We start from the raw sequence: 27,461 nt of genomic DNA on the forward strand, positions 1-27,461 counted from the left end.
TGCGAGGAGCCGGCCCGGCCCTGCACCGGGCCCTGGCACCGCGGTGAGGGGCACGGCTGCCACTGAATGCTGCAACGGGCGCGCTGGGGGCAGAGCCGCCGCTGGGGAACGGCACGGCCACGGACGGCATCTCTGGCCAGGTAAGCACCGGGGCATCTCCGAATTGCCTCCCAAGCCGGGCAGAGCGCTTGTCCACGCGTGAAGCACCAGCCGGACGGTCGCTTGCCAGAGCCACCGGCCTGGGTGCCGTGCCCGCAGCAACGTGGCATGCCGGGGCAGAGCAGGTCCCAGCCCCGCGCTCGCTCCCCTGGTCCCTCTGCTCCGGACGGGGGGTTTTGGGGTCACCCAAAGACGCGAGGTCTGTCCCCACGGCCCCGACCGCGAGAAGCGCGGCCGCACGGCGACAGCATCCCCGGCGGGACGACGTCCCCGAGCGCAGCCAGACTGCAGGTCCCCGCTGCCAGGACACGATGACGGTGGGTGACCTCGGGTGGTCGAGGCCACGGGGGGGGGGGACACACCTCCCCTCGCAGTGCGGGTGCCCCCGGTCACCTCAGACGACACGGACGGCGCCGGCCGCAGGCGCCGCAGCCTCCTGGTAGGGTGCGGGTGTCCGAGGGGTGGAGGGGGTGCGGGAGGGCGGCCGTGCTCACAGCTGACCCACGGGGCCGCAGGGACCCGCCGTGCCGCTGCCCACCCCGAAACCGGCCGAAAGCCCCCCCGCAGCAGCGGCTGAGCAGGGTGCGGGTGGGGTGCTGCGCTCTCCTCCCCTTTCCCCCCACACCGCTGCTCAGGGGCCGGCAGGAGCTGCTGGGCCCGGGCCGTGCGCCGTGTCGGGAACCCCTTGGCACCGGGAGGGAGGCACCGGGGGGGCCCTGAGACCCTGCAGCCCCCCGAGTGTGGGGGGGGGGGGGCTGGGGGAGCAGAGCCGGGGGGGGGGCAGCACGGTGAGGGGGGAGCCGGCACAGGGAGCCCCCTTCCCCCAAACCTCCCTGGGGCCACGCCGGGGGACCCCCCTTCCTCCGGACCCCCGCGGGGCTGTGCTGGGGTGTGGGGCCATGCCCGGGGACCCCCCCCTTCCCCCGCGGGGCTGTGCTGGGGGGACCCCCGCTCCTTCTGTGGGTCCATGGCGGGGGACCCCCCCCTCCCTCCGGACCCCCGTGGGGCTGTCTGAGGGACCCCCGTCCCTGCGGGGCCGTGCTGGGGGGATCCCCCTTCCCCCGTTCTCCCCGCGGGGCCGTGCTGGGGGGACCCCCCTTCCTCCGGACCCCCGTGCTGAGGCCCCCCCCGTTCCCGCGCGGGGCTGCCCCGGGAGCCCCCTCCCGCCCCGGAGCCCCCTCTCCCCCCCCCCCCGCCCGGTGCTCGGCGCTGCACCACCGCGGGGCGGGCGGTGACGCAAGGGGGCGTGTCCCGGCCCGGCCCCGCCCCCGGCGCGGCGGGAGGCCACGTGGGAACCCGGGCGGCCCTTTGCCGACGTGTCCCTGGCGCCGCGTGCCCCGGAAGTCCCGCCCCCCTCCGCGAGGCGGGGCCGCGCGTGACGTCACCCCCCGACGGCGGCCTCTCGGGCCGGAGCTGCGGCGCCGCGCGTCTCCATTGGTCGAGGCGCGGCGGGGCGGGACGGAGCGCGCGGCGGGACCGGCCTCCCGTTGGCCGTTAGCCGGGCGGCGGGGCGGGGCGGCGGGGAGGCCCCGCCTCCCTTCCCCCCTCCTCGGCCTGGCCCCGCCCCCCCCGCCGCCCCGCCCCGCGGCTCCCTTCCGCGCTCGCGCCGGGCCCCGTCCGCTCGTTCCGCGCTCGCCCCGTCCGCCGCCCCCGCCCCGCCATGGCCTCCGCGGCCTCCCCCGGGCAGGGCGGCTCCGCGCCGCCCCTCACCGTCCAGCGCGGCATCGTCAAGATGGTAAGGGCTCTGCCCGCCCGCCGCGACCGCCGCTCCCCGCGGGCCTCCCCGCTCTCCGCTTCGCCCGCCGCCTCGTGCGCCCGCCGGCCCGGCCCCGGGCCTCGGCCCCCGCCGGTGCACTGCCCTCCCCCGGGCACCTCCCGCAGCCCCCGCCGGTACCCGGGCCCTGCCTCCCGTCCCGGTAACCGGCCCCCCGGGCCCCACGCAGCCCCCTCCGGGGCCCGGGACCCCCCCCCCCCCCCGCCGCCCCCTCTCCACTCGCCGCCTGCCCTCCCGGAGCCTCGCGCCCTGCTCCCGGGCCCCCGCACGCCTTCCGGTACAGCCGGGCCCTTTCCCCGGGCACGGGGGGGCTCCCGGCGCTGCCCGCGGCTTCCAGCCGGCCGCCGGTGCTGCTGTCCCCGCCCCGCCGGCCCGGGCACCCCTCGCTGCACCCCGGGGATCCCACCGCCCGGCGGGGGGTGCTGGCGGGGGCTCCCCACCCCGCCCCGGGGGCTGTGCGGGCCGGGCCGGGGGGGCCGGGTCCCCCCCAACGTGTACCGGGGCTGGCCCGTGGCCCCCGCTCGGCCCCGCAGCCCACGGGGAGCTCGGGATTCCTCGGCACCGTGAGCAGGGACGCGGGTCCCACGGGCACGCTGCGGGCTGGGGCGTCCCTCGGGGTCCCCCACCTGCTCCTCTCCCCGTGCCGGCCGTAGCCCCACGGAAGGAGCAGCGGGACGGGGTCCCCAGCCCGTCCACGTTGGGTCCCCACGTGTGGCGGCACCGCGGACCCGGAGGGCAAAGGTCTGGCAGGTGCCGCAGGATCGGACCCTGGCACCGCGTCCGGCTCCCCGCGTTCCCCCCCCGCCCCGGTGCCTTCTCTGCCCCAGCGCGGTACCTGCCGTGGCCCCCCCCGCCCCGGTGAGGATTTGGCCGTAGGGTGCTCTCGCCGCCCGTGCCGCTGCCGGGAGAGGGTGGGTTGGTGGGATCTGACCTCGCTCTCCACGGGTCTGCATCGAGTCGGGCTCGCGTGCTGGCACGGCCGCAGCTCCCGTCGTCAAGGCCGTCGGCCGCTAAAGGCGCCTTGTCGTCCCGTTGCCCAAACACGGGGGTTTTGTGCTCAAATACAGTTTTTTCTCGAGGTTCCAGGTGACGCCCCCAGGTAGGTGTCAGCGCTGGCTGCAAATCCCCCCCGCTGCCGTCAGAAGGAGACCTTCGCTCGGGGCGTCCCTTCGCCACGCAGCTTGCTGTGGCGGCGGGGACAGGGCTGCTGGAGGTTTGGGGACGCTGCCGTCCCCGTGCTTTAGCTCACCGGTGGCGTGGGGAACCGTTCCCGCCGCCCCACGCTGTCTCGTGCCCAGCGAGCAGATTTTTGGGACGCTCGGGAAAAACCTCGCTTGGCCGCTCATCCCAGCCTGGCTCCATCCGAGGGGATGCGGCTCCGTAGGGTGATTTTGGGCAGGACGGTCGGTGTCTGCTGGCTGAGAGGCAGCTGTGCACGGCGGGCACCGGCTCCTGGGGGCCACACGCTGCCCCGGTGCCCTGTGCCTGACGGGGGGTGCTGCCCGGGGTGTCCCCCCCCACCGGGGTGTGCCCCATGGTCCCCCGTCCCTTTCCAGGGCAGCCAGCCCCAAGCCCCTGCCCAGGGGGCACCCCGGAGGGATGGGGGTCCCTGGCTCTCCACAGCCGCTGCTCGGCTTTGCGGTGGTGCCGCGGGGCCAGGAGCTGCCAGGGCTGCCCAGAGTGGTGCTGGCCGTGTGCTCCACGGCGATTCCCATCACGGCTTCTTGAACTTGGAGGTTTTGGGGTTTTTTCCACCTTCCTGATGCAGGTTTCTCCTGAAATCGCAGCAGGTGGGCAGCGGGACCGCAGAGTTTGGGAGTGGGGAGGGGGTTTGTCCTGGCGCAGCGGAGCAGGATGGGGGGCGGGAGCGGGGAGGCGATGGGGGTCTGAGCCCTGCAGCCACCGGGAGCCGGGCTGGGGCTCTGCCCTGTGGGGTGGGATGGGGCAGGAGCAGGCTCCTTCCTTTTGGGGGGCTGGGGGAGCACGCGGAGTCCCGGGGTGGGTATGGCTGGACTCGCGGCAGCCAGGCGTGTTGGGGTCCGGCTCTGCCTGGGGTGTCGGTGGCCGGGCCGGACAGAGCGCGGTGCAGCGTGGCACAGCCCTGGCTGGCGGCACGGGGGCCCCCGGCTTGGAGCCGAGCTGGGGCCCCGCGTTGGCGAGTCTCCAGGTAAACAGGGAGAGCCGGGTGAGTGGCTGCCCGTCTCTTTGCCACTCGGTTGGGATCCTGCCTTCACTTCTTGTTACCTTCCTTCCCGTTCCTGCGACGGCCGTTAACTCTTGTGCCCCGCAGTTGCAGCTCTGGACGCGATGGTCTGGCCGACGGCCGTGCCAGCAGGACCCCGGTGCCGTCCCCTCCCGTGCTCGGGGGTCCCCTCTGCCGCAGGAGCCGGGTCCGTGCAACCCGCGTGTCCGTCCCGTGCCCTCGCCTCGGTTCTCGCCTCTGAACCTGCGCTACTTGTGTTGGCAGTACAGGTTTAAGCCTGATTTAAGCCCAGCTTCCTCTGTCCGGAGCACGAGGCAGGGCTGATGAGGTGCCCAGGCTGACTTTTGCCGAGCACGGCTTGGGCTGGCAGGCGGGTGAACCCCAGGAGCTGGGACCACCTCCCGTCCCATCGCTGCCCGAGCCTGGCCAGGAGCTGCTGACCGTGAAGGCGCGTGCGGTTCCCCATCCCGGGAGCGGTGGGCAGGCGGCGTGGCTGCTCCGCAGGCGGGGACGCGGGCACGGGGGGATGATGGTGTGCCCACCCCAAAGCACTGCACGCACCTGCAGAGCAGCTTCGCTAACGAACCCGTCCCCTTCCCGGGATCCAGGGTTTGTGTTGGTGATTGGGTAAAACAGTTACAGCATCTGACTTGTTTCCCCATGCCCTATAAATTAAAGATTAAGGTTAATTACAGCGATGAAACCTCTAAGTCCTTAAGTATCGAGCACTGAGCCTTTGCCGGGGGATCGCTCTGTGTGCGGCTCAGGCTTAATTTGAAGCTCGATTCCCAGCAGCTCGCGCAGCGTGTCTGTCTCTGCCGTGGGACCGGTGCACGAGAGGCGGCGTGAGGCAGCAAGCACCGTGCTGCGGTACAACCGGACCCTTGGGGTCGGCACTGCGGGCCGTGTTTCGGTGCGAGCTGGTGTCCCTGGCGCTGGGCCGGGCTGGCTTTCGTTACAGGGTACGAGTCCTCTGGCTTTGGGATGCATCCGCGGGGATTTCGAGTGGGCAGCAAGCCAGGGCACGTGCTGAAATCCAACCCGGAGGTTTTCTGCGAGTGCTTCAGCAGCATCAACCCCGCGTGCAGGGAGCCAGCGCCGATTAAAACGGGAACAGGGTGATCCCCGGCACGCTCGCTCTGCCTGGCTGGGAGCCCGGCTTGGCGCTGGAGCTGGCTCTGCCGATGCCCTGGGTGGCTGGGGGTCTTGTACGGGGACAGAGCTGTGGAGAAACCCCGGGGGTTTTGCAAGGTGGGGTGATGCCGGTTCCTGTAATTGAGTTGGGTGCGAGGAGGAGAGGTCCAGCTTGGGTTTCTGTCATTTTGGGGGATTCTCCCAGCAGTTTTTTTCCATACGGGTTTGTTGTTCTGACCTCAACGCAGTCACGTGGCTGAGGTTACTGGCCGTGGGCGCAGGGTGAGGACAGCCCGTTGCCTGCAGCCCCTTCGCTCCCGGGGGCTCAGATCCCCTGGTAAAGTTCTTAGCATCGTGGTAGGTAAAAGCATCCTCTCTGAGCGTGCTCCTCGCTCAACACTCTCGTAAGCCTCTCCGCGGCTGTGCTGGGCAGCCCGGGCGGTTAAAGCCCTCGTGCTGAGAGCAGTGTCCCGCCAGCCGCAGGCACGTTCCCGTTCTGCGTGCCCTGTCCCGTGAGGCTTCCCCGGGGCAGCGCCGGTGCCGGCTTTTCCCTGCCCGTATCCTGTGCTGGCAGCCCCACGGAGACCCTCGGGGTGCTGCGGGTGTGATGCCCTCCCGAACACGGGGGTCCCCCTGCGGCACTGGGGAGTGATGGGGCTGCCGGAGCCCTGGGACTTGGGTGGGACGGGATGGGGCTGCGCAGCGTAGCCGTGCTCCTGGCTCGGAGTGCTCGGCAGCCGAAGCAGCGGGGGAAGGTGGCCTGGCTGGGCTCATCTGATGGGTCAGCACCGGGAGTAAAATCCCGATCTGCCAAGTCCTCTGTGTTATCCGTCACCCTGGGATCCGCTGTGTGCGCTGCAGGAGGGGATGGGATGTTTGACAGGTACCGCTGTGAAGGTGCGGGGTGCGGAGCTTGGCTCCATCCTGCATCTCCGAGCAGGAAACCTGGGGCAAGTCCTGGCTCTGCCAGACCCGTGAGAAGTTGTACCCCATGGTGCCAGGTTTCCCGTGCCCTGCCTGGGGCAGCATCCGTCCCTGGAAGTCTGTCTGTCTGCTCAGCATCACCTGCCTGCGTGCTCAGCTCCATCACCTCTTGCCTCCCCAGTCTCCTTTGCCGCCTGCTACCGAGCAGCTGCTGCTGCTGCGGGACCCTCTGTAGCCCCCCGTAACCCCGCTGTCTCCCCGCAGGTGCTGTCGGGCTGCGCCATCATCGTCCGTGGGCAGCCCCGAGGCGGGCCGCCCCCCGAGCGCCAGATCAACCTCAGCAACATCCGTGCCGGGAACCTCGCCCGCCGTGCTGCCGCAGGCCAGCCGGATGCCAAGGACACCCCGGACGAGGTGGGTGCCTCCCACGAGCGGTGCCACGTGGTCCCCCTGCCCTGGGGATTGTGGGCTGAGCTGGACGGCGTGTCCCGATGCTGCTGGTCCAGCCCCGTGGACCACAGCGCCCTTGGCTCAGCCGTTGCAAGAGGCATCATCCATTCCCCTGCCTGACCCACTGCTGGGGTACAGGCTGCTCCTTCCACGCCAGTTCTGCCCCCCTGCCCAGCTCGGGGCCATGCGGGGTGCTGCAGATGGAGGATGAAACGGTCCCTTCAATCATCCTTTAAGAGATCCTTTCCTTGCTCTGGCCCCCTAGTGTTGATTTTGGGGTGGACTTCTCCTTCTTCACCCCACTGTGGTCGCACACGTGGCCAGGATGGGGCCGGCATCACCTGCCAGCGAGGAGCAGGCATGGCTGGGCAGGCTCTGCAGCACCGGGGCAAGCCGGTGGTGCCTCCACGCTCCCTCTCCGGGGCCGTACCTGCTCCGGGGCCGTACCTGCTCTGGGGCTGGGGGCACAGGAGGCAGCAGGGGTGTTGCTTTGGCAGATTGGGTGCAGGCAGGGCTGCCTGTACCGGCAGCGGGGCGCGGTGAGCGGCGGGTTTGTGTCGGAGGGAGCCCAGTCCCGGCCACCCATCCTCCCAGCCCCGGGGGTGGTGCAGAGCGCTGGCAGCTAATTGCTCTCCCTGGGGAGTTTGTCTTCTAAACACTGCTTCAGTCTTTAAATGTCACTCTTTTAAAAAATTATGCCTGTCAGGTTTGCTAATTGTTTATGAGCACGTCATGTTCTCTCCTCCGGACCGTGTTCCCACCCACCCACTGCGGTGGAGTGGGGCTGAGCTCGCCGGGGCTCCGGTGCGTTCGTGCCGCGGTGCGGGGAGGTGCTGGGGGGACGCGAGAGCCGGCTTCTCCTGGCCAGGCACAGCTGCTGCGCTGGTCCTGCTCTGCTCCTTCGCCATGGATGCCCGCACAGCCTTGGGCAGGAGCTGGGGAACCCCCCGCCGCATCCCTGGGACCTGGGGCTGCTCCAGCCCCCCGTTTCGGCACAGCTCCAGCCCTGCTCACTCTGCCCCAGGACCCCCGGCTGGGTCTGGGTGTGCTTGGGCAGCACGAGGCCGGCTGGAAAAACCAACCATGACCACTTTTGGGGGAGAGAGGGGGTGTTCCTCCTGCAGAGTAACAGGGTCGGTTCCTCTGTGAGCTCGTGGGCTGAAAACAGCCTCCAGCGTGGTCCCGGGCTAATGCAGCGCACGTGGAGGAGAGCGTGAGTCCCCCGGGATGGGGAGGCTTCCCCGGCTGCGTTCGACCCATCGGCTCACGTCGACTTCTTTCCCTCCAGCCCTGGGGATTCCCGGCACGTGAGTTTCTGCGGAAGAAGCTGATCGGGAAGGAGGTCTGCTTTACCGTGGAGTACAAGACCCCGCAAGGCCGGGAGTACGGGATGGTGTACTTGGGGAAAGGTGAGCGCAAAGGGGTCCGCCAGGCACCTGAAGGGTGCTCTTAGCCGGAGCTACTGTCCGAGAGGGTGGGTTGGGATGCGGTGTCGGCAGCAGAAGGACGCATGGCAGCTTTTTGGTGGAGCACCGGCTTTTGGAGGGGAGCGATGCTCGACGACGGTCCCAGCTGACGGCAGGGCTGCGCTCTCCGGAGCTGCAGCCGCTGGTTGATGTACCGCAGCACACGGATGCAGGCAGCACCTTAGGTGAATTCCCACGGGTTTCCCCTTGCCATCCTTTTTGTCGTTATAAATCTCTTGCTCGTCTCCGGCTGATCGAAATCTCCCAAAAGGAGCCAGCTTACCTGCGGTCCCTGAGGATGCGGCGGAGTGCCGGGAGCGAAGCCGCTCAGCCCAAATGCCGCGCGATGCCTGCAGGCAGCGCTGTCCCTGGCTCGGAGCAGCTTTTTGGTGCTGGCGCGGGTGGGCTTTGGCTCCAGTCAGGTCCTCTCTCATGGTGAGCACGACACCGGACCGCGCTCTGCTGGGTGCTGCGTCCCCTCTGCCAGCGGCTCTGGCCAATTTTGGTTCCAGCTGTGCTGGTGGGTGAGCTCTTGGGCTCTCGGTCCCCATGGTTAGCCCTTGGCCATTGCCCGGTCTGGTCAGAGTAACGGTGAGAGGAAGCGGCTCAGAGGTGACCGCATCCTGCTGCTGGGTTCTGGGCTGCACTGCACTGCTCTGCTGGGCTTAGCTCCTGGATAAACTGCCCGTGGGTTTCAAGAAGGGGGACGAGACCCACTCAAGGCGAGTGGGCTCTTGGGACGTGGGTGCTCACCAGGACCCAGCTTGTCCTCCGGTGCCGCCCAGCTCGGGGTTACCGGGGCAGCCGGATGCACCGGTTCGGCACAGGGCAGGAGATGCGCTGAGCCAACAGCACACTTCTGTGCTCACCGGAGAGTCGGTGTGGAGCTGGGACGGCCCCACGCCTGGGATATTTGGGACACGACCAGGGCGTAGGTCGGGCTCAGCCAGGGCTCCCTGGCAGCCTCCTCTGCCGTGGGAAGCTCAGCGGTAACTGAGCAGTAAAGGAGGGAAGGGCCAGGCGTGTGCAAGGGGCTGTAAAGGGGCTCAGGGGCTGCGGCGTTTTGGGTGTGTGTGTCCTGGGGTAGCTCTGGTACGGACTGGGGGGGTCGGGTGCTCTCTGCCCCGTGTCCCTGCAGACCCTGCTGCTCGCAGCTCGGCTGTGTGGGGCCAGACCAGAGAGGGTGAGGAGGTGCCGTGAGGCAGTCCTCGTCTCCAAACGTGCTCGCTGGCATCGCCGCGGTGCTCGGAGCCTTTCCTGCCGTGGAAGCGGGAGGTTGGCTCAGGCAGCGAATGGCCGGGACTTGCTCACCGCTGCAGACGGGGTTTGTCCTGGGGCAGTGCGGCACAAACGGGTTTGCACAGAGGTCCGGGGAGAGAGGAGGTGGCCCACGGTGCTGGGGAGAGGCTCCCGCTGGCTCTGCGGCGTGAGCTGCCGGTGTCTCTGGCTGGGCAGGACGAGCGCTGCCGGCCACCAGCTCCGCTGCATGGCCAGAAATCCCAGCGTCGCTGCTGGCCTCGGTGCCCTGCTGCAGGGGATCGCCAGGGGCGTTTGCAGCCGCGCAGCTCCCCGGGGAGCCTGGAGCTCTCTCCTCAGAGGTTTTCAGGCTCTGCTGGATGTGGCCAGGGCCAGCGTGGCCCGGGGTGGGCTATAACCCTGCCGAGAGCCCCTCTCCACCACCAGCACCTCGTCAGTGTTGCGAGGGTGACCCAGGGCTGGCTTCCCATCGCAGCTGCATCCCAGCGCGCTCCGGCCAGCATCTCCCGTGTCCCCACGGGGGTCCTCCTCCGGTATGGGAATGCGAGACCCCCCCCACAGTCCCCAGGCTGCGAGAAAGGGGAGCAGGGCTCTACGCGCTGCCATGATGAGCCTGTCCCCTGAGACACGAAGAACTGGGTTACCTCCAGGCTCGTTCCTGAGTTCTCAGTTTGCTCGTGGGCTGGGGGACTGGGAAGCCCTTTGGGCTGGGGATCCCCTCCTGCAGAGTGAGGGATCACGGTTTTGGAGAGCTGCTGCTCTCCGCTTTCCCACCCCTTCAGCGGGAAGCCTGGCAGGTTCTGACGGCACAGTCTGCAACAAATAAACCTTGAAAGCGGTTTTGTTGTTTGGTGCCACCGCGATAAGTGAAGTGCTGCCTCTCAGTCATCTGCAGCCTTGTTGTCTGCCACGTTAAGGACTTTTATCCCGTGCCTCCCGCGTAGGTGTCGTCCTTATTGTTAAATCCCAGCCTGTCACACCGCGGAGGTGAGAAATGAAGCATAAAATGTTTCCTGATGAAGTTTGTCAAGGTTTAAATACTATTAATATGGAAACGCTGCGACAGCTTCCCTGGCAGTGATGCAGCAGCTGTCTGCGGCACCAGGCTTTGGAGGGGTGGGGGCTTGCCATCGCTCGCCGGTGGTGGCTGAGCCGGAGCGGAGGTGCTGGGGAAGGGTGGGGGTCTGGGCAGTGCCCTGCGCCCCCTCCCTGGCCACCCTCCGCTGCTGCTCGGGGCCGTGCAGCCCTGTGCCCTCCCTTCTGCGTGGGCAGCTGGGGGCTTCTCCTGGGGGATTCTGCCTGAATTCTCCTGCTCTCCCTGGCCTGGGGTCCCTCCCTGGACCGTGGTGTTTGTCCCCCCGCCTCCCCGGGGGGCTCTGCCGTGAACCCCGCCATGTTTCCGCAGAGGAAGGATGCCCTGTGCAGAGGTGGCCGTTGCAGGTTGTGCTGGTACTGCGGCCTTTGTTGGCAATCCAGAGAGCCCCTTTGGTGATGGTGGGCATCGCCGGCCTGCCCCGGGGTGCTGAGGGCGTCCCCTTCCCCGGAGATGGTCCTGGGTGACAGCATGCCTTGCAGCCGGGCAGTACAGCGGAGCAACGAGCCACCTTCCCACTTGCTTAGCCCTGGTCTGGGGGGAACGCTGCCCTGGGAGAGCCCTGGGCTACTCCGCTCGATGCGTCGTGAAGACCGTGTGCTGCTGGGACAGCGGGCTGGTGACGGGAGCCCCCTGCTCCGGGCTTGCTCTGGCACTGGTTAGCTAGGAGAACTTTCCAGGACTGAGGTCTGCATGCCTCCGGAGCCACCAGCGCGCGGGGTGGCCGTCTCACTGACTCCTCTCCTCCTCTCTCCGCAGACACGAGCGGCGAGAACATTGCAGAGTCCCTCGTGGCCGAAGGGCTGGCCTCCCGTCGGGAAGGGATCCGAGCCAACAAGTACGTATCCGGTTCCTACGCTGCCCTGGTGAGCCTGTGCTGGGCGGCTGCGCCGATCCTTTGCAGTTATTTACCCGGGCGTGGAGCCGTTGGGTTCCCCGGCTTTGGCTGGGCTCTCTGCGGTGCCTGGGTTTCAGAGGCGTTGGTATCCCGGCACGGTGAGCCCTTGTCTTTAGGGTTGCGGTAGTGAGGGGTTGTGGAGCGGGAGCCGGGTGTCTCCTTGCCCTGGACACTGAAGCACCAGCGCTGCAGCCCTGGGCCGCAGAGCAGAAAATTTTCTGAAGCTCTCAGTCGCTGGAAGATAACGCCTGGTGTGGAGTCAAGGTGCTTTAACTCGTGCTAGAGAGGTGATGTGATGCTCCTGCCCCTCGTCCTACACCTGGACGGTGTGATGCCGCTGCCAATGCCATTGGAGCCGATGCCGATGCTTCGCCCTGGCCCCGTTGCGTCCCGGAGCAAGGGAGAAGCCTGGCCTCGGCTGCAGTGTGCCGGCATCCCCCTGTATAGCCCCGGGCGCCAGCTATCCTGTTCCAGGGGTGCGAGTTGTTTCTGTGGCGCTGCTATAAATACCGGTCGGACGCTATTTCCATCCCCGCGCCTGCTGGGCTGGAAGCTTGCCCGTGTCGCTTCCTAAAACTGTTCCTGGCACACTTGGATGCTTTCCACCCAGTGTTTTCGGTAGTGCAGCCTGTAAACAGGTACGGTGAGTAAACAGAGCGTGCGTTGCCAAGGGTGCGGATGGGTTATTTTATGCCCGGGCTTGCCAGTGCTGCAGCCTCCAGTGCCATCGGGTGCTGCCTGCCCGGGGTCGCATTCCCGGTCGTGAGCCCTTGGGGAACGTGCTCCCTGCCTGGTGCTGGTGGGCTCTGGGTGCCCTCGGCAGAGTTCAGTGGCTTCGCTTATGGCGCGGTCGGGGACCGTCGCAGGGCAGGAAAGCCTGGGAGAGGTGCGAAAGCCGCTGTGCCTGCGCTGGAGGGGTGCAGAAGCTGCCATCCTGGGGTGCTGCTGGGGCCGGGGGCAAGGAGCTGCCGGGGGAGTGGGCGCAGCACCGGCGGTGGAGCCTGGCGAGGACCTGCGTCGTTCGGAGGATGGATGGGGTTCAGCCGGAGTCAGCTCTCGTCGCCCTGTCTTGGTCCCGCACCTCCTGCGTTGAGGTGGAGTGAAGGAGGAAAGCCTCCGCCTGCCCGCTGGGGTTTTTACGCTGGCTTTCTCCTGCTTCCCGCTGGAAACGTCCCCTGGGACCCTGCTGGGGCTTGTGCTGGAGGGGGACCGCCAGCCCACGCAGGGCTGGTCCGAGCAGCCGGGCCACGTGGCTGCCACCGCCCGTGGCCATGCAGCTGGGACGCCCAGAGGAAGCTGTGCTTGCACGGTGTACGCACCACGGCTGGTGCCCCCCCAGGCGCCTGGAAACCAGGGTGATGGGCCAGGCAGGACCTTGGGTCTGGCTCGGTTCCTCTCCGCTCGTCCCTGCTCCCCAGCCAGCCTTCCCAGCCAAAGCCCCCTCCCTTGGCCGGGTAGCCCCCTCCCCTGGCTCTAGGCAGGAGCATGGTGGAGCCCCTCGCTCCGGCCGGGGAGGTGACCGCAGCCCCCGTGCGTTTGCCGCCCGGCACTTTTCAGGCACTTCTGGACTTGCCTGTTGTGCCGGAGGGAAGGAAACGGGGGTGCAGGTTGGGTGCTGTTGTCCTCTGCTTGTGCTGGGGGGACCCGGGCGACCCCGCAGGGACCTTCTGGTGGCTTCAGGCGTGCGGGGGTCTGCTGCTCCGTTCCTTCAACCTCCTCCCGCCAGTGCACCCAGCGTGCCTGGTGAAGCCGGTCGCCCTGACCCCCGTGATGACGGTGCAGGACGTGCAGCAACCCCGGCTGGGGGATGCTGCTGCCGCCAGCTCCGCTGCCGCCGTGATGGGGCTGGTGCAGCGCAGTGAGCGCAGGACTGAGCTTCCCACAATTAAATATCGCCTGGAGCGCGTCGCTGCTCCGCGTTTGCTCTCCTAATTCAAAGGGTGTGTTAATGGGTGCGTGAGGTGACGCTCAGCCACTCGCTCAGCAGCTGCTTGAGTCGGGTGCTTCCGCAGTGAATTTGGGATTCACCAGGTTGCAGCTTTGCCCTGAATAATACTAAAACACAAATATCACCGAATTTGTTCAATGAGTTATGACCGCACGTGGCAGGGCTGGCCATCAGCGCCGGGACGGGGCTGCTGCCGCTCTCCACCTTCGGTGGCTGCCTGCATGGGCAGGACCGGGACCTTCTGTGGCTTGGTGTGGCACGTGAGCCGCCTACCTGGGTTTGCCGTCCCTGCTCCGCCACGCCGGGGTTTGGGGCTGTCGTGTCTCTCCGGGGCTGCCTTTCCACCGCGGCGCACACAAAAACAGCTTCTGAAAGGGTTGCGGGGGCTAAACCTCCCCAGTCCACTGGAGATGGTGCTTCCAGCGGTGGGTATTCGGACATTGATGGTGCAGCCGCGGTACTGGAGAAACTTAGTTTGGTTTACCGTGCGTGTTGCTGTCAGCAGCGCGAAGCATTGCCCACTGGCTCACCCAGGCGGTGCCTCTTCTAGATGTGGGTGGTCAAATCACTAAAGCATCCAGAAAAGTGCCTGGAAGGTGGATGTTCCCGGTGATAAAACACGCGGGAACCGGCAGCGTCCTGCCTGCCCGTGGCCTGGCCTCACCCCGTCTCGTCCTGTCCTTGCAGCCCCGAGCAGAGCCGGCTGGCAGAGCTGGAGGAGCAGGCCAAGAGCGCCAAGAAGGGGATGTGGAGCGAGGGGACGGGCTCCCACACCATCCGGGATCTCAAGTACACGATCGAAAACCCCCGGCACTTCGTGGACTCCATGCACCAGAAGCCAGTCAACGGTAAGCTGGCACCAGCTCTGGCCCTCGTTGCTGGGCGCTGGAGTCGCCCTGCCCTCCATCCTCCGCTGCCTGCCCGTGGCCTCGGGGGCCGGCTGCCTGCACCGCGCTGCCTGGGTACCATCCTTGGCATCCGCTCGCCGCAGAGAGTCGGCTCCGGCTTTGCGGGTGCTGCCGGGCCCCTCTGCAGCAGGACCAACCTCTCTGCTTTTGCTCCGCAGCCATCATAGAGCACGTCCGGGATGGCAGCGTGGTGAGGGCCCTTCTCCTCCCCGATTACTACCTGGTCACCGTCATGCTCTCGGGGATCAAGGTGAGGCTGGGCCGCTGGCCCCGACCCCGGCAGACATGCTCAGCAGTCCTCTCTGCAGCGAGTTCCCTCTGGAATTTGCACCATCATTTGTTGTGCATCCTCCTCGGCGCCTTTCAGCACTGGTGCAAGCGTGCAAGGGCTCACACCCGTACCTGCCTGCTGCCCCGGCTGCCAGGACCAGGGCAGGGAGGGATGGAGGCGGGGGTGCGGCGGCCTTGTTGCCCGCTGTGTTGTCCTGCGTGCCCCCTCCAGTAACGGGCTGCTTGCAGCCTGTGGTTGTGCGCGTGCTGGTGCGGGATGTCACTGCGGGGATGGGCACAGGTTTGGGGTAGGTGGGTACCAGCTCCGCGCTGAGCACCGGAGCCTTTTTTCCTTATCCATCTGACCCAGGCTGCACGCAGCAGGGTTATGCTGAGCTGGTCTCCATATCCACCTTGGTCCCGGCAGTGTTTGCTGGGGCAGGTAGAGGGCTGTGTCGGTGCCAAATGGCACGGGAGCGTTGGTACGCGTGGCCCCCAGTGCGCAGCCCCCCAGCCCGTCTCCCAGAAGCCACAGCCGGGGCACGGGGGCTACATGCAGCCTTCCTCCCCATGGAGGTTTCCCACCCCTTGCCAAGGCTTTAGGGGGTCAGCCCCTGCCCTGACCATCCCCCCTCTGCCGCAGTGCCCCACGTTCAAGCGGGAGGCGGATGCCCCCGAAGTCCCCGAGCCGTTTGCAGCTGAAGCCAAATTCTTCACGGAGTCACGGCTGCTGCAGAGGGATGTGCAGATCGTCCTGGAGAGCTGCCACAACCAGAACATCCTGGGCACCATCCTGCACCCGGCAAGTGGGGCTTGGGTGGGAGAGGGTCCCGGCGGGCTGTTGGTCTTCGCTCGCTGGAGGTGCTAAAGGCGGTTGCAAGGTCCAGGAGCCTTGGGTGGGGGCTCCGAGCAGCCTGGGAGTCGTAGGCTCTTTACCGGTGGATGCGGGAGACCGTGGTCCGTCTGAGCAGCCCACGAGGAGAGCAGAGCCCTGTGGGCATGGCTGGGGTGGCCTCTGACAGCCCCGGGGGTGCCGGGCGCTGCGGCCGGGCCATGCAGGGCTGTTTGGGGACCTCTGGCACTAAGGGGCTGAGCGGGGCGGGCGAGGTGCCCCCTCGCAGCAGAGCAGGACCGGGAAGGCGAGCTCTCCTTGGGGTAGATCCCGATGCCGCGTCCCCCGGCGGCTGAGCGCGTGCCTCCTCCCCTTCTCCGCAGAACGGGAACATCACCGAGCTCTTGCTGAAGGAGGGCTTTGCCCGCTGCGTGGACTGGTCCATCGCCGTCTACACCCGCGGCGCTGACAAGCTGCGCGCGGCCGAAAGGTGAGGCTGGCGCCTGGAGTCCCAGAGCTGGGTGCTGGGGTGGGCGTGCTCCGAGCTGCACCCACAGGGTGTCCGGCGTGACTCCAGCCCCCTTTCCCCATCCATGGGGGGTCCCCCCGGTGCTCCCCCAGATGGGAGGTAGATGCCATCTCTCCTTGCAAGTCTGCACCAGCCCCGCTGCCTCTGCCGGAGCTTTGCCGGTCGGTTTAACGTACGGCAGGTCCGTCCCTGCTGGGGACGCCTGCCCGGGCATCACGCCTGTCCCCCACTGCCAGGTTCGCCAAGGAGCGCAAGCTGAGGATCTGGAGGGACTATGTGGCCCCCACGGCAAACCTGGATCAGAAGGACAAGCAGTTCGTAGCCAAGGTGAGTGGCTGGCAGAGCGAAGGAGGGGACAGGCAGGTCTGCCTGCGCGAGGGCAGGGTGCCCACCTGCCCTCGCCAGACTCAACGTGTGCTCGGACAAAGCCCGCAGGGTTTTGCGTCGGCTCGGTCCCCACCATGGACCGTGGTGCACGATGGCCTGGGCACACACTGGGATCTCAGGCAGACCTGGGGGGGGAAGAGGTGAAACCGAGGGGAGGGGAAGGGCCCACGGTGAATGGGGACGGGCTGGTGGGTGCTCCGGGGCCTCGCTCCAGCTGCCGGCTGCTGCAGAGATGCTCGTGCCCTGCCTGCCGCTCCCCTGCCTGCGGGGAGGGCTCTTGGGGCTTGGCAGAGCTTTCCTCCCCTTTCCTGCCTGCGGTGTCAGGCACAGCCCCTGCCCCGACCCTGGGGGCTGCTGGTGTGGAGCCGTGGGGCAGGACCCAGCTCCGGAGGCCTCGCTCGCCCCACGCGTAACGAGGGCAGCTCCAGGCGGGCCCCTCCGCAGCGATGCCCGTGTTCCTGCCGCATGGAAACCATGCCTACCCCTGCCCTGGCGCGGTTCGGAGCGCGGAGCCGATGCAGAAGGGAGGACGCGAGGGAAGGGAAGCGGGGCTGGCCTGGCGCTGCCCCTGCCCGGGCTGGTGCACGTCCCCGCGGAGGAGCATCTCCCCTGGGCAGGGCTTGCTGGCAGCGTGGGGTGGGCTGCGGCAGGGCACGGGGGTCCAGGCAGCGCTCGGGGTTGGGGGGGGGAAGCAGCCCGCTAGATGGTGCTGCCGGCTCGCCTGGCACGGCGGCGGGGGGCTTCGGTCCTGCTGGAAACGGAGAAACGTGCAGCAGCTGGGCTTCTTGGAAAGTCAGCTTAACCCCTGCGCTCCCCCCGCACCCTGGAGCATCCTTCCAGCTGCTCCGTCCCTGCCACGGAGGAAGCCGGGGTTGTGCCCGGGCACCCTGCCTGCAGGCGTGGGAGCCAGCCTGGCTGCTCCTGGGGGCTGCCCCTTCCCTGCCTGCCTGCCATGGGGGCTGCCGCCTGCGACGGAGACTGGGGCGGCAGGGCTTGGGGCAGAGCACGCCTGGCCGGGCGCTGGCTCGGGGAGCTCTGGAGCTGCCAGGCAGGGTAAAGCCGGGAGCTTTTGCGGCTGCTCCAGTTTCAGCCGCGTGGTGCAACCAGTTTAATTAGCTCATCCGCACGGTGCCGTCACTGGGATCTGCGCGGCAGCTCCTGTCCTGGGGGATGAGGCTGGGGAGGTGCTGGCTCAAGCTTTAACTCTGAGCTTACCTGCCTGCCCTTCTCTGCAACCGGCCGTTTGTCAGCTCCGATTTGGCTGATAGTAGCGGGGGTCCCCAAAAAACATCCCGCCAGTTCCCCAGGCGGTGAAGGGTTTGCTGGGCTTTTCCTCTCCCGGTGGCCTGAACAAACTCGGAGGGTCGCCGAGGCGGCCAGAGGTGGGAGCCCATCCCTGGGGAGCAGGACCGCGGTTGGTGCCTGCCCACGGTGCCGCTGTCGCAGGCAGAAATACCCCCCGGGCCAATGCCCCTGCGGGCACGGGGCTCGCCGTGCCAAGGCGCTGGTGCGGTCGGAAGTGCCATCCTGCTGCTGGCAGAAGCTGCCACCGGAGCCCGTGCCAGGAGCCGGCACGGGGGCTGTTAGTCATGCTTTGCTCAGCAGCTTGCAGAGGGCTGGTGGAGGGGGTGGGTGGACGCTCCTGGCATTTCGAAGGCGCCCGTCATTTTGTTGAATGGCTCGTGCGCGGGCTGGGACGCTGGCGGAGAGCTGCGGCAGGCAGGTCTCTCGTCCTGAGCACCCCGGCAAGAAAGCAGAGGGGTCTGCGGTGGGTTTGGGGCTCAGCGCCATCCCCAGCCCTGGTGCCGGGTGTTGCCGTGGGGCGGCAGCCATCCCTCCGGGAGGGGTGGGAATCCACCCCCGGTGCCGTGGAGGGGACACCGTGCGTAGGCTGCATCGTGCTTAGGGCCCCGGGGCCGAGTGTGCGGGGTGGCCCCCGGTTCTGGGCACAGCCCCTTGCTCTGCCGTGGTCCCCCCCAGTCTGGGAGTGCTCCCCCCCCGCCCTGGCTCACTGCAGCCTGGGGTTCGCTCGGGCACGGTTTGGCTGCCCTGGCTCTGCAGCGAGAGCCCCCAAACGCGGCGAGCACCACGGTGCCGTCCTGCTTCCTGGGGAGGAGACGCAGAATTTCTCTGCCTTTGGTTAAAACCTGCTCCTTGGGCAGACCCCTGCAAACCCACGTTTAGGGAGCCGTCAGCCAAAGCCCCCCCCCGGGCGCTGCCGGTTTTGCAGTGTCAATTTTGGGTCTTTTTTCCCTTCCCAGGAATTGCAAGTGACAGGGAAAACCAGGACAAATGCCTGCACACCTCGGAGTGCTGGAGCTGAACCCAGAGCTGGGCACGTGCCCGGCGTCCCCGAGGGGCCGCGTGAGCCCCGTCCCCTCCTCCCTGTGCCCTGCAGAGGGGTCCGGGTACCCACGGGCAGGCAGGCAGCGGGCAGGCAGGCAGCGATTGCTCCAGCGCTGAAGCCGCCTCCGTGCTCGGCAAAATGCCGAGGCGCTCGTTTGCGGCGGCAGAGCTGCCGTAGGAGCTGCTGTGGGGCAGCGGGGCGGGGGGAGGAGGAGGAAGATCCCAACCTGTCTTTGCACCGTTGAGCAACCGCGGCAAATCGGCTCCGGCTAATTTTGGATGCCGTCGCGGTTAGCTGCCGATGCAAAGGCAGAAGCCGGTGCTTTGAGCGGGGGGGTTGGTTTGGGGAGAAATTAAGGCTTGGCCTCGATTGTGGATTTGATGCCTGTGAGTGGCAAGAAGAAAAGCGGCGGAATAAAAATGTGGAGAGGCTGGAGGCTTTCTCCTGAATTCCCTACGTCAGCTTGTCTTAGAGCACCCAGGAATTTGGGACAGCGCTGCTTAGAGCTGAATACTTTATGCTGGGAGCTATCCCCTGCCAAAAGCTGTTTGTGATGCAGCCTTGTACCAGGGCTGGGAAGGCTGCGCGAGGTTGTGTCCTCCCGTCTCCCTGCTGCGGGGCAGGATCAGCCCCCTCGGGGTCAGGGGGGGACGGCTGAGAGCAGCAGCTCTCCCTGGGGGGGGTGCTGGGCTCCCTGGGCGGCCCCTCGGCCGCATCCGGGCTCGCTGGCCAGGCTGTGCACCGCCTCCTCCGTGCACGGATCCAGCGCTTTGCAGGCTGGAGGAGGCGGTTGTGCACGAGCTGTGCCTGTGCCTTCCCCCCCCGCCGCTTTGCAAAACCCTCGGAGCTTTTTCGTGGCCAAATCGTCTCAGATCTCAGCGGGATCTGCCGGAGCCAGCCCGGGAGCCCCTGTCCTGCCAAGCTGAGCACCAGACCCTGCCAAAACCCCCCCAAAAGCAGTTTACTGGTTGGGGGGCAGCACCGGCCCCTCTCTCGGTGCTGGGTACTGAAGTGCCGCTGTCCCCGTGGCGCGAGGACAGGGTGCGGGAGGATGCTCCCTGGGCCGCAGCCTGGCCCCAAGGCCTCTCCCAGGAGTGCTAACGAGCTGCCCTCGTTACGGCAGGGAGGGAGCGTGGCGGTAGCAGGCTGCGTTGGGGGGGCTGCAGGGGGCACGGTGGCAGCAGGGGGGGGGAATGGCCCTGGGCATGAGGGTCCTCAGCCCCCTGAGCACCCAGGGGAGCTGCTGGGGTGAAGCCGGTGGCGGGGGCCGGCAAAACCCTGGGGTGGAAAACAGGAAACCTCGTTGGGATCAGCGCTTGCAGCGAGAGAAACGTTGTACGTGGAAAATATCGACAAGGCAGCGCTCTGTCCTCCTTGCCCTGGGGGATCGGCGAGGGCGGCGAGCCTGGCTGGGGCTCGGCCGTGGGTTGCTGGAGGAGCTGGGCGTGGGGTGAAGGCTGTGTCCGGGGGGTTCGGCGAAGTGGTGCCGGAGCGTGCAGGCTTTGCAAGAAGCAGCTGCAGAGGTTTTAGAGAAGAAAAAAAAAAAAATCCTTTCAATCCGTTTATCAAAATGCCTTTCTGAGACAGGTGAAGCCACGATACATCTTAGATAAAGGAAGCTGGCTGCAGCAAGCTGAGAAACTGTTAGCAGGAAAAATGGCACGGCCTCTGAGGCTGTGCTGAGTCTCCGGTTTTGCTGCCGCTCTCACCCCTGTGACCCCCTCCTGCCCGCAGGGTCCCTGGGGGGTGCAGAGCGCCTGCGGCCGCCTCCGTGCACGGGGCGATGCTGCCGAGCTGGGGCTGCGGCTCCTGCCTGGAGCGGGGACCAGTGCCCGGGGGGTGGTGTGGGGGGCAGCTTCCCCAAAGAGCTGGGGGCGGAGAGGGGGGCTGGGCACCCCGGGATGGTCCTGTCCCGCCTGGGCCTTGCAGCTGCGGGGTCCCCGTGTCCCGCAGCATCCCCTGCCCCTGCAGAGAGCCGTCGCGGCCGGCTCAGCCTGGCAAAGGGCCCTGCAAGTTAATTCCTGCCAGGAAGGGGGGTGGTCGGGGCCGGAGGGGCTTGGCGAGTCCCCGGTGCCAGTCGTTGGCTCCTGCACGTAACTGGGGCCGTGCCAGAGGCCGGGGTGCCGGGAGCTGGCGGCTCTGCCCTGCTGCCGCCTCCTCCCAGAGAGCAAATGAGATCTGACCGCCGCTCCCACAGCTCTGGCATGGAAGCGCGGAGCGTGTGCGATGGATGCGTAATGTAGCGCGGGATTTGCCCCCGGATCTGACCTGCAGCTCCCCTGGCTGCGGTATCTTATCTTCACATCTAGCTTTTTCTAAGCCTTCTTTGAGAGGGAAGGGATGGATGCCCAGCGTGTGCTGGGGGCCCGTCCTGACCCCTCCAGCGGTGGGGATGCCCTGAAGCATGAGATTTGATTACTCCGTTTCACATGCAAACTGCTCTGGGCTCGGTTCTGCTATGAAAAACGGAGGATCTGGGGCCCGGGAGAGGCCGAGTCCCCGGGTAGGGACGTCCCCTGGGGGGGTTTGCTGTGCCGAGAGAAGCCCTGGCAATCCTCGGTGTCTGCTTTAATTTTAATTCCTCTAATCCTGTTATCCCTTTGGCTAAGCACGTTTCGAGGGACTGATGTGCTCGCTGGGGTAAGAAGTGCTGCAAGTGGAGCAAGTCTGTGCCCTCCTCCCTCCGCTTGCCCCCGAGCTCTGGGGGCTGTGTGGGGCTGTGCTCCCAGGGCTCGTCGTGGATGAGCCACAATGGGAACCTTCTGCCCCGGTGTGACTGGGGGAACTGGGTTTGTGCTGGGAGCAGGCGGGGAAAGGTCGGTGCCGTGCCAGCGAGAATACCCGGGTGCCTTGTCCTGCTCTGCCTGCTGCCGCTTGGTCTGGGCTGGAGAGCAGCATTTAATGAAAATGGAGAAGATTAAAACAGTGTGCCCTGAGCCCTGCTGTCCTCCACCTGCCTGCGCAGCCCTGCCTGCCTTTGCCACCAGTTTTTCTAATTAATTTGCTCCCCGGGTGCGTGGAGAACCACCAACCAGGACGTGCTGTTGCACAATCGCAGGGTGGAATAGTCTCTGCTGCGGGCTGTGCTTGCTCACTCCCTCCTCTCTGTTCGCTCGTCCATCGTCCAGTATCGATGCCTGTGGTCCAGTCCCTACCCAGTTTTGTTTCTGGAGTGAAACCCTGGGGGGCTGAGCCCTGGTGCAGGACGGTGGGCGGCTGGCGATGTGCTGGTGTGCCGCGGTATCGCCGGATGGGGACCTTGCAGGGCTCTGACCAGCGCTGAGCTCCTTGGGCTCGGAGAGCAGGATCCCGGATGCGCTGGCAAGCCGCGTTTGCTGCAGTGACCCACCGGGCACCTTCACGGGCTTGGAGCCCTCGCTCTGTGCCGGGGGCGGGAGCCGGGGTGGGTCAGGGAGGGTGCCAGAGCCTGGGTAGCATCGTGGCGGTGCCCGGCTCCAGGGCTGGTGCTGCCCCGGGTGCTGGCTGCCTGCGGGCGCGGTGTTCACCTCGGCCTCTCTTCCTCCCCAGGTGATGCAGGTGCTGAACGCGGATGCCATCGTGGTGAAGCTGAACTCTGGGGACCACAAAACCATTCACCTGTCCAGCATCCGACCCCCCCGGCTGGAGGGGGACAGCACGCAGGTGACCGTGGGGACGTGTGGTGGGGAGGTGACCGCGGGGCGAGGTGGGGAGGGTGCTCTGCTCCACTCCCCAGCGGTGCAGCAATCGCCGGCGTCCGTCACTGTCCCTGGATGGAGTCCCCTCCCAGGGAGGCTCCTCTTCAATCTGGTCTGACTCCCCCTGCTCATTCCCTTTTTCTTCTTGGGGCACCCCCATGTCACGGGATGCAGGAGGTCTGGGGGAGGGTTTGAGCATGCCCTCTGATGGCTGCGGGGAGACTGACGCTTCCCTCGTCCCCTGCCTCAGTTTCCCCCTCTGTATTGCGCGCGCCATTGCGGCTCTCTGCTCTGGGGCGGTGGGAGAGCCCCGTTTCCAGGGCACGGGGCCGTGGGGGCCGTGCGGTGGGATGCTGCTCAGGGACGTGCTGGCAGATGGGTGACCCGTCCCCGTGGACTTGTGCCCCTGGGTGGGTCGGCACATGGGCAGCGGGGTCTGGCTGCTCGGCATCCTCGGGTCCTTTGCTGGCGTGGTGCAGCAGCAGCAGCTCTGCCCTCCCCTTCCCCTGCGGCCCGATGTTTGCCCATCGCTGCGGGGGGGAAGCAGGAGGCTGTAGGGCTGCTGGAGGTGATGCAAAGTGGGTGAAATCCTTCGGTTTTCCTTTTCCTCCCCGCTGTGCCGTTCCGTGAAGTGCTTGGCCGTGTTGCCCTGAGCATCTCTCCCCTCCGCCGTGGGGCTGGCTGGGGTCAGGGAGCGCTTCCCTCCTTCCTCCCCACCCCCGGGAGGAGCGGGCTCCTCTGTCCCCAAGAGACGCTCGGGTCTGACTCAGAGACCTGCAGCGTCAGGATCTGGCGGAGAAATCCCGGAGACAAGCCTTTGGAAAACGCCGCATTGTTCGCGCACACTTTGGTCTCCGCTGTGCGTGGTTTGAGCATCTTGCAAGCCGGTGTGCACTGGACCTCGAGCCCTGTGCTTGGCGGCGACACGAAAACACCCAAAACAAGCTCTGCCACGTGGCTGCAGGTCGCACGCCGAGTCCCCTTCACCTCCCCTCAAAGCGCCTCTGCCGTGCCGGGAGCCGGGACGCCGGTTTGATCCCCATGCCCCTCTCTCGGCACGGCGCTGGTGGCGGTGGGGGCAGCCGGTACCTGCTGGCAGGGCCGCGACCTGCAGCATGGGCGTAGGAGTCAGCCCTGCCCGGCTTCACCTGATGGCAGCCGATCTAAAACCATCCAAAATTTCCTCGGGGCAGGGCTTTATCTGCTCGCTGCTTTATTTCTGTCCCCCGCCAATGGTTGATGTACTCGAGAGCTGCCGAGACGCCCGCCGAGCACCCGCGTTGTTCCTGGCAGAAGCCTCCTCCTCCTCCAGCATCTCTCGAGATGGCGAGGAGGGCTTTCCAGCCAGGAGCAGAAAGCCAGCCTTCACCCGGGATTACACAAAAACTGCCTTTTCTAGGGCTGGTTTTTTCACCCAAACGGCGCTGACGCGCAGAGCGCTGGCTTGGGCTGGCCTCACCGCGCTGGCAGGCAATGGCACCGCGTGCCGCGGCTCCTCGAGCTGTTGGTGTGTGCAGGGGCAGAGCCCGGGTTGCTGTGGGAACGGTGATTTGGAAATTCCTCCCTCCTCGGATGCCGCCTTGTTTTGTACACACTGAATTATGAATAACTTCCCAGATTAGCCTCTTCCTCCCGCTGTTTCTCTGGCGTCAGCGCCGGGTGGATGGGAGCCGCCGCGAGCCGAGCGGCATGCTTGCACGGCGGGGAGGGCGTGAGGCGGCTGCAAAGCGGCCACCGGTGCCGGCGGGGGGGACCTGCTCCCTCGTGCCCCACCGGCACCGTGCAGTGCTGCCGGGAGGAGTGCGGTTTCTTTGCGGAGCGGTCGCGGTCTCCAAGGAGATTGCAGAAAGGCAGCTGCCCCCCCGCCATGCCGCCGGCTCCCCTGGCAAAATCCTTCGCTTGCTTCGGCGCTGCGGCCCCGGCATGCGGGCGGTTGCCTTCTCGCTGCCTGCTGGGAGCTGCCAGGCTCGCTGCCAGCCCTGCCGCCACGCACGGTGCTGCCCGGGGGATGCTCTTCCCCCCGCTGAGTCTCTCTGCAGATGCCCCGGCACCCCCAAGTCACCGGATCGCGGCCAAAAGTCGCTGGTCTGCATCTGGGTTCTCGTTTGGGGAGCACGTAATTGCATCCAGGGTGTGCAGGTGCCGGGTCCCGCTGCCAGACCCTGGAGCGGTGTGAAATGATCCGTCCTCAGGAGCGTGCGACCCCAGGTCACGCAGCACCGCTGCGGAGCAGGAGCTGCCTCCGTCTTCCTCCTCTCCTTCCTTCTCCTACAAGAGCCCATCCTGCCCCGGTCTCGGGGGGAGCCTGGGCGGCCGTGACGGCTGTAGTGGTGAGATTCAGAAAACGCGCCTTTGGGTGCTTGCCTCGCGCTGCCGCGCCAGCCTCTTGCTTGGGCATCCCCGAACCAGGAGGGTTTCGAGCCCCGGTGCGGTGCGAGCTCTTGTGCCCTTCGTGGTCTCCCCAGCGCTGGCTGTGGGTGCCCTTGCACCCTGCAGGAGCGAGTCGGGCCACCCTGGCTTCTGGGTGCCCCAGTTAAACCTCATTTATTCCTTCCTTGGTTTTATTCTTCTTTAGGCCCTTCTGCATTTTCATCTCCGGCTTTGCTTATGCAGTTGCTTAATTATCTGTGAATGCAATTAATGAAATGTTTACCCCCTGCCCCCTTCCAGATCATTACTTTAAAAAACAGAAAAACCATCAAAAACCCCCAAAGACCCACCAGAAAGGGCCCGTCCTTCCTCTCCCATCCCTGACTCGGTGCTTCGCTGCCTGCGGGGGGGATGCTGCTCCCCTTTAATCCCTGCTCTGTCCCGCTCTGCGCCGGGGTCGTAGTCTGGGAGAGCCTCATCCTAGCAAAGGATGAGCTTGAGGTGCACACATGCATATATATATTTTGGGTTGATTTGGGGCTGTTCTGGAAGGTTTTACCCCTGAGGTGGTGTGGGGGGGTCTGGCAGCTCCGTAGCGGAGCGCTGGGGCTCGGTAGCGTTGGCTGCGAGCAGCTCTGCCTGCGGTGGGGGCTGGACGCGGACCCACCATAGTAGGTAGCACGTAGTTAGCGCGGCTTTGCCGGGGAGATCCATTTCCATCCCGCCGAGCACAAATTGGTCCCAAGGCACCTGATGGAATAGATGGGAAATGACAAACTGAAAATTCAGCGTAATAAAATCCTACAGCCTTTCATCTCCCGCCTTCATCACCCAGCGCGAAATGAATCCTGAGAGCAGGAGCTGATAGCATTTAATATCTCTATCGCTTGTCTCTGTCGAGGAACGTAATGTATTCAGATGAAGATGCATCTCCCGCCGCTGCCCAGGTGCTGGGTCTGCAGGTGCGGCGCTGGTGCCGGCTGGAAACCCCCACCAGGACGGCCGGAGCCCCTCGCCGGGACAGTCCCCTTGGTTTGGGGCAGCATCTCCGGAGCAGGATGCGGCGCGGCTCCTTCCCACTGCGCGGTGCCAAAAGCCGAGTGTTCCTGGCAGTCCATCCCCAGGCCACATCCTGCCATCACCGTGGGCTTAGCGGCTCGCCGGGCTGGAGGCTGAGCCGTGCCGCCGCGCTCACCACGGCCGATGCTGCGCTCGCCTCCGGAGAAACTGCCTGATCCTTGTCTGGCCGGGCTGAAGCCAGGGCCGGTTCTGCCACGTTTAAGCTCGCAGCCTTGAAGCACGAGCTTGTTTCGCGACAGGACCTCATTTCACAACTGTGGTCCATATCTGGGGTTCGAAATGTGGGGTGCCCCGACCTTTGGGGTGACCGAGGCATCTCCGGGCGCGGGGAAGCCCTTCTCCGTCCCTGCAGCTGATGCCCGTCACTCCGGCATCCCGCACCGCTCAGCCCTCGTAGCCCGTGGTGGGGTTTGTGGTCCGCCCGTCTGTCTCGGTGGTGGGTCTGGCTCTGCTGACGCAGGGTGCCGGTGCGTCGGATCGGACCGAAGGCAGAGCAGCCCGTGTACCAGCGCACGGGCTGAGGGTGGGCGCAGAGGAAGGAAGACGGGAGGAAGAGCAAACCCCCGCGGAGCAGCGCTGGCTGCCGGGGGCTCCGACCCGCCGGATCCGCAGGCGCTGCCTGCAGCGGGCAGCGAGCCGCGTTTCTGGCTTCGGGACCGGGACCTTCCCGGGTCTTGGTGTCACCACCCTTCCCGGCGTTCGGAGTTTTAATCAGGAGTTCGCTCCCTCAGACAGCTAAATTACAGAATCTCGTTAGCAGCTTTGTGCTTGAGCAAGCCGTATTTGCCCAATTGATGCAAAAGCAATGCAAATCTGCTTCAATCCCCCAATTTATCTAAATTGATATCTTAATTGGTAATACTCTTGGTGTGGGGGAGTCAAACACATGGACAATGATTCAAAGAGAAAAAAACGGGGAAAAAACGGTCCTGCTGGCGGTGGGTTGGGATTTTTTGAAGTCTGGAAGTGGGGCAGTGTCCCCTGGCTGGAGCGGGGCTGTGGGAAGCGATGCGATTGCTGCTGGGGGCTCGGGGTTTTGGCAGCGCCGGGGCCCCTCCACGGCCCCAGGAGCCAGAGGGAGGAGGTGGAAGGGACAGCGGGAGCGGAGATGTCCTGGCTCCTTTCCTGGCCGTGCCGCTGCTCCGGGACTCAAAGGTCCCCGCTCCTGCCTGCGCGGCGGAGATAAGGTCGACGTTGCGGTTGGGGATTTCTTCAAGGATTGTCGGGCAGCCCTGGGGCACCTTCCAGCCGTGTTTTCTGAGGACACAAAACCAAGGCTGTCTGGTTTTTCTTGTTTATCCTGGACGCTGGCTCATGCCCTGTACCAACGCTGGTGGTGGGGTGCTGGGGAGGGCTCCTGGGCACCTTTGGGTGCCTCCAGCTCCCTCCGGCCGGGTGGGGGGGTCTCCGGAGGAGCAGGACCCCGGTGCTGCACCTGCTCCGGCTGTGGGGGCTCGCCGGCTGGCAGCGTGCTGCCAGAGGGACAGCAAGCCTCGTGCGTGCCGGGAGCGCGTTTGTCACGGCGGCAGCTAATTGCAAAGCTGACACGAGCGTCAGGGCTGTCACCGCACCGGGCAAAGTTAGAGGAGTCGGCGCTGCCGCAAACAGAAAGCGGTGAAAAGCTGGAAACGCGGGGAAGCTGGAAATGACTTCAGAAAAAGGACAAACAGATGGATTCGGGCTTGGGTGGGTTTTTCCCCATCTCAGATGGGCTTGTGCGCGGGTTCCTTGGCTCTCTGATACGTTTCCAAAGGC

General features: G+C 66.3%; 1 protein-coding gene across 1 annotated transcript in view; it reads left to right on the forward strand.

Moving 5' to 3' along the window:
• Positions 1–1,729: 1,729 nt before the first annotated feature.
• SND1 (staphylococcal nuclease and tudor domain containing 1) overlaps positions 1,730–27,461 on the forward strand; it is a 129,489-nt gene continuing 103,757 nt past the window's right edge. The window contains exons 1-10 of the mRNA XM_075747331.1: positions 1,730–1,894; positions 6,459–6,608; positions 7,933–8,053; positions 11,220–11,298; positions 13,994–14,154; positions 14,373–14,464; positions 15,128–15,286; positions 15,700–15,806; positions 16,082–16,172; positions 22,108–22,221. Coding sequence (XP_075603446.1) covers positions 1,820–1,894; positions 6,459–6,608; positions 7,933–8,053; positions 11,220–11,298; positions 13,994–14,154; positions 14,373–14,464; positions 15,128–15,286; positions 15,700–15,806; positions 16,082–16,172; positions 22,108–22,221 — 1,149 coding nt within the window. The 5' untranslated portion in view covers positions 1,730–1,819. The remainder of the gene's footprint in view (positions 1,895–6,458; positions 6,609–7,932; positions 8,054–11,219; positions 11,299–13,993; positions 14,155–14,372; positions 14,465–15,127; positions 15,287–15,699; positions 15,807–16,081; positions 16,173–22,107; positions 22,222–27,461) is intronic.

Source organism: Balearica regulorum, chromosome 1, assembly GCF_011004875.1.
Source record: "Balearica regulorum gibbericeps isolate bBalReg1 chromosome 1, bBalReg1.pri, whole genome shotgun sequence".
In the NCBI taxonomy this organism is placed as follows: Eukaryota; Metazoa; Chordata; class Aves; order Gruiformes; family Gruidae; genus Balearica; species Balearica regulorum.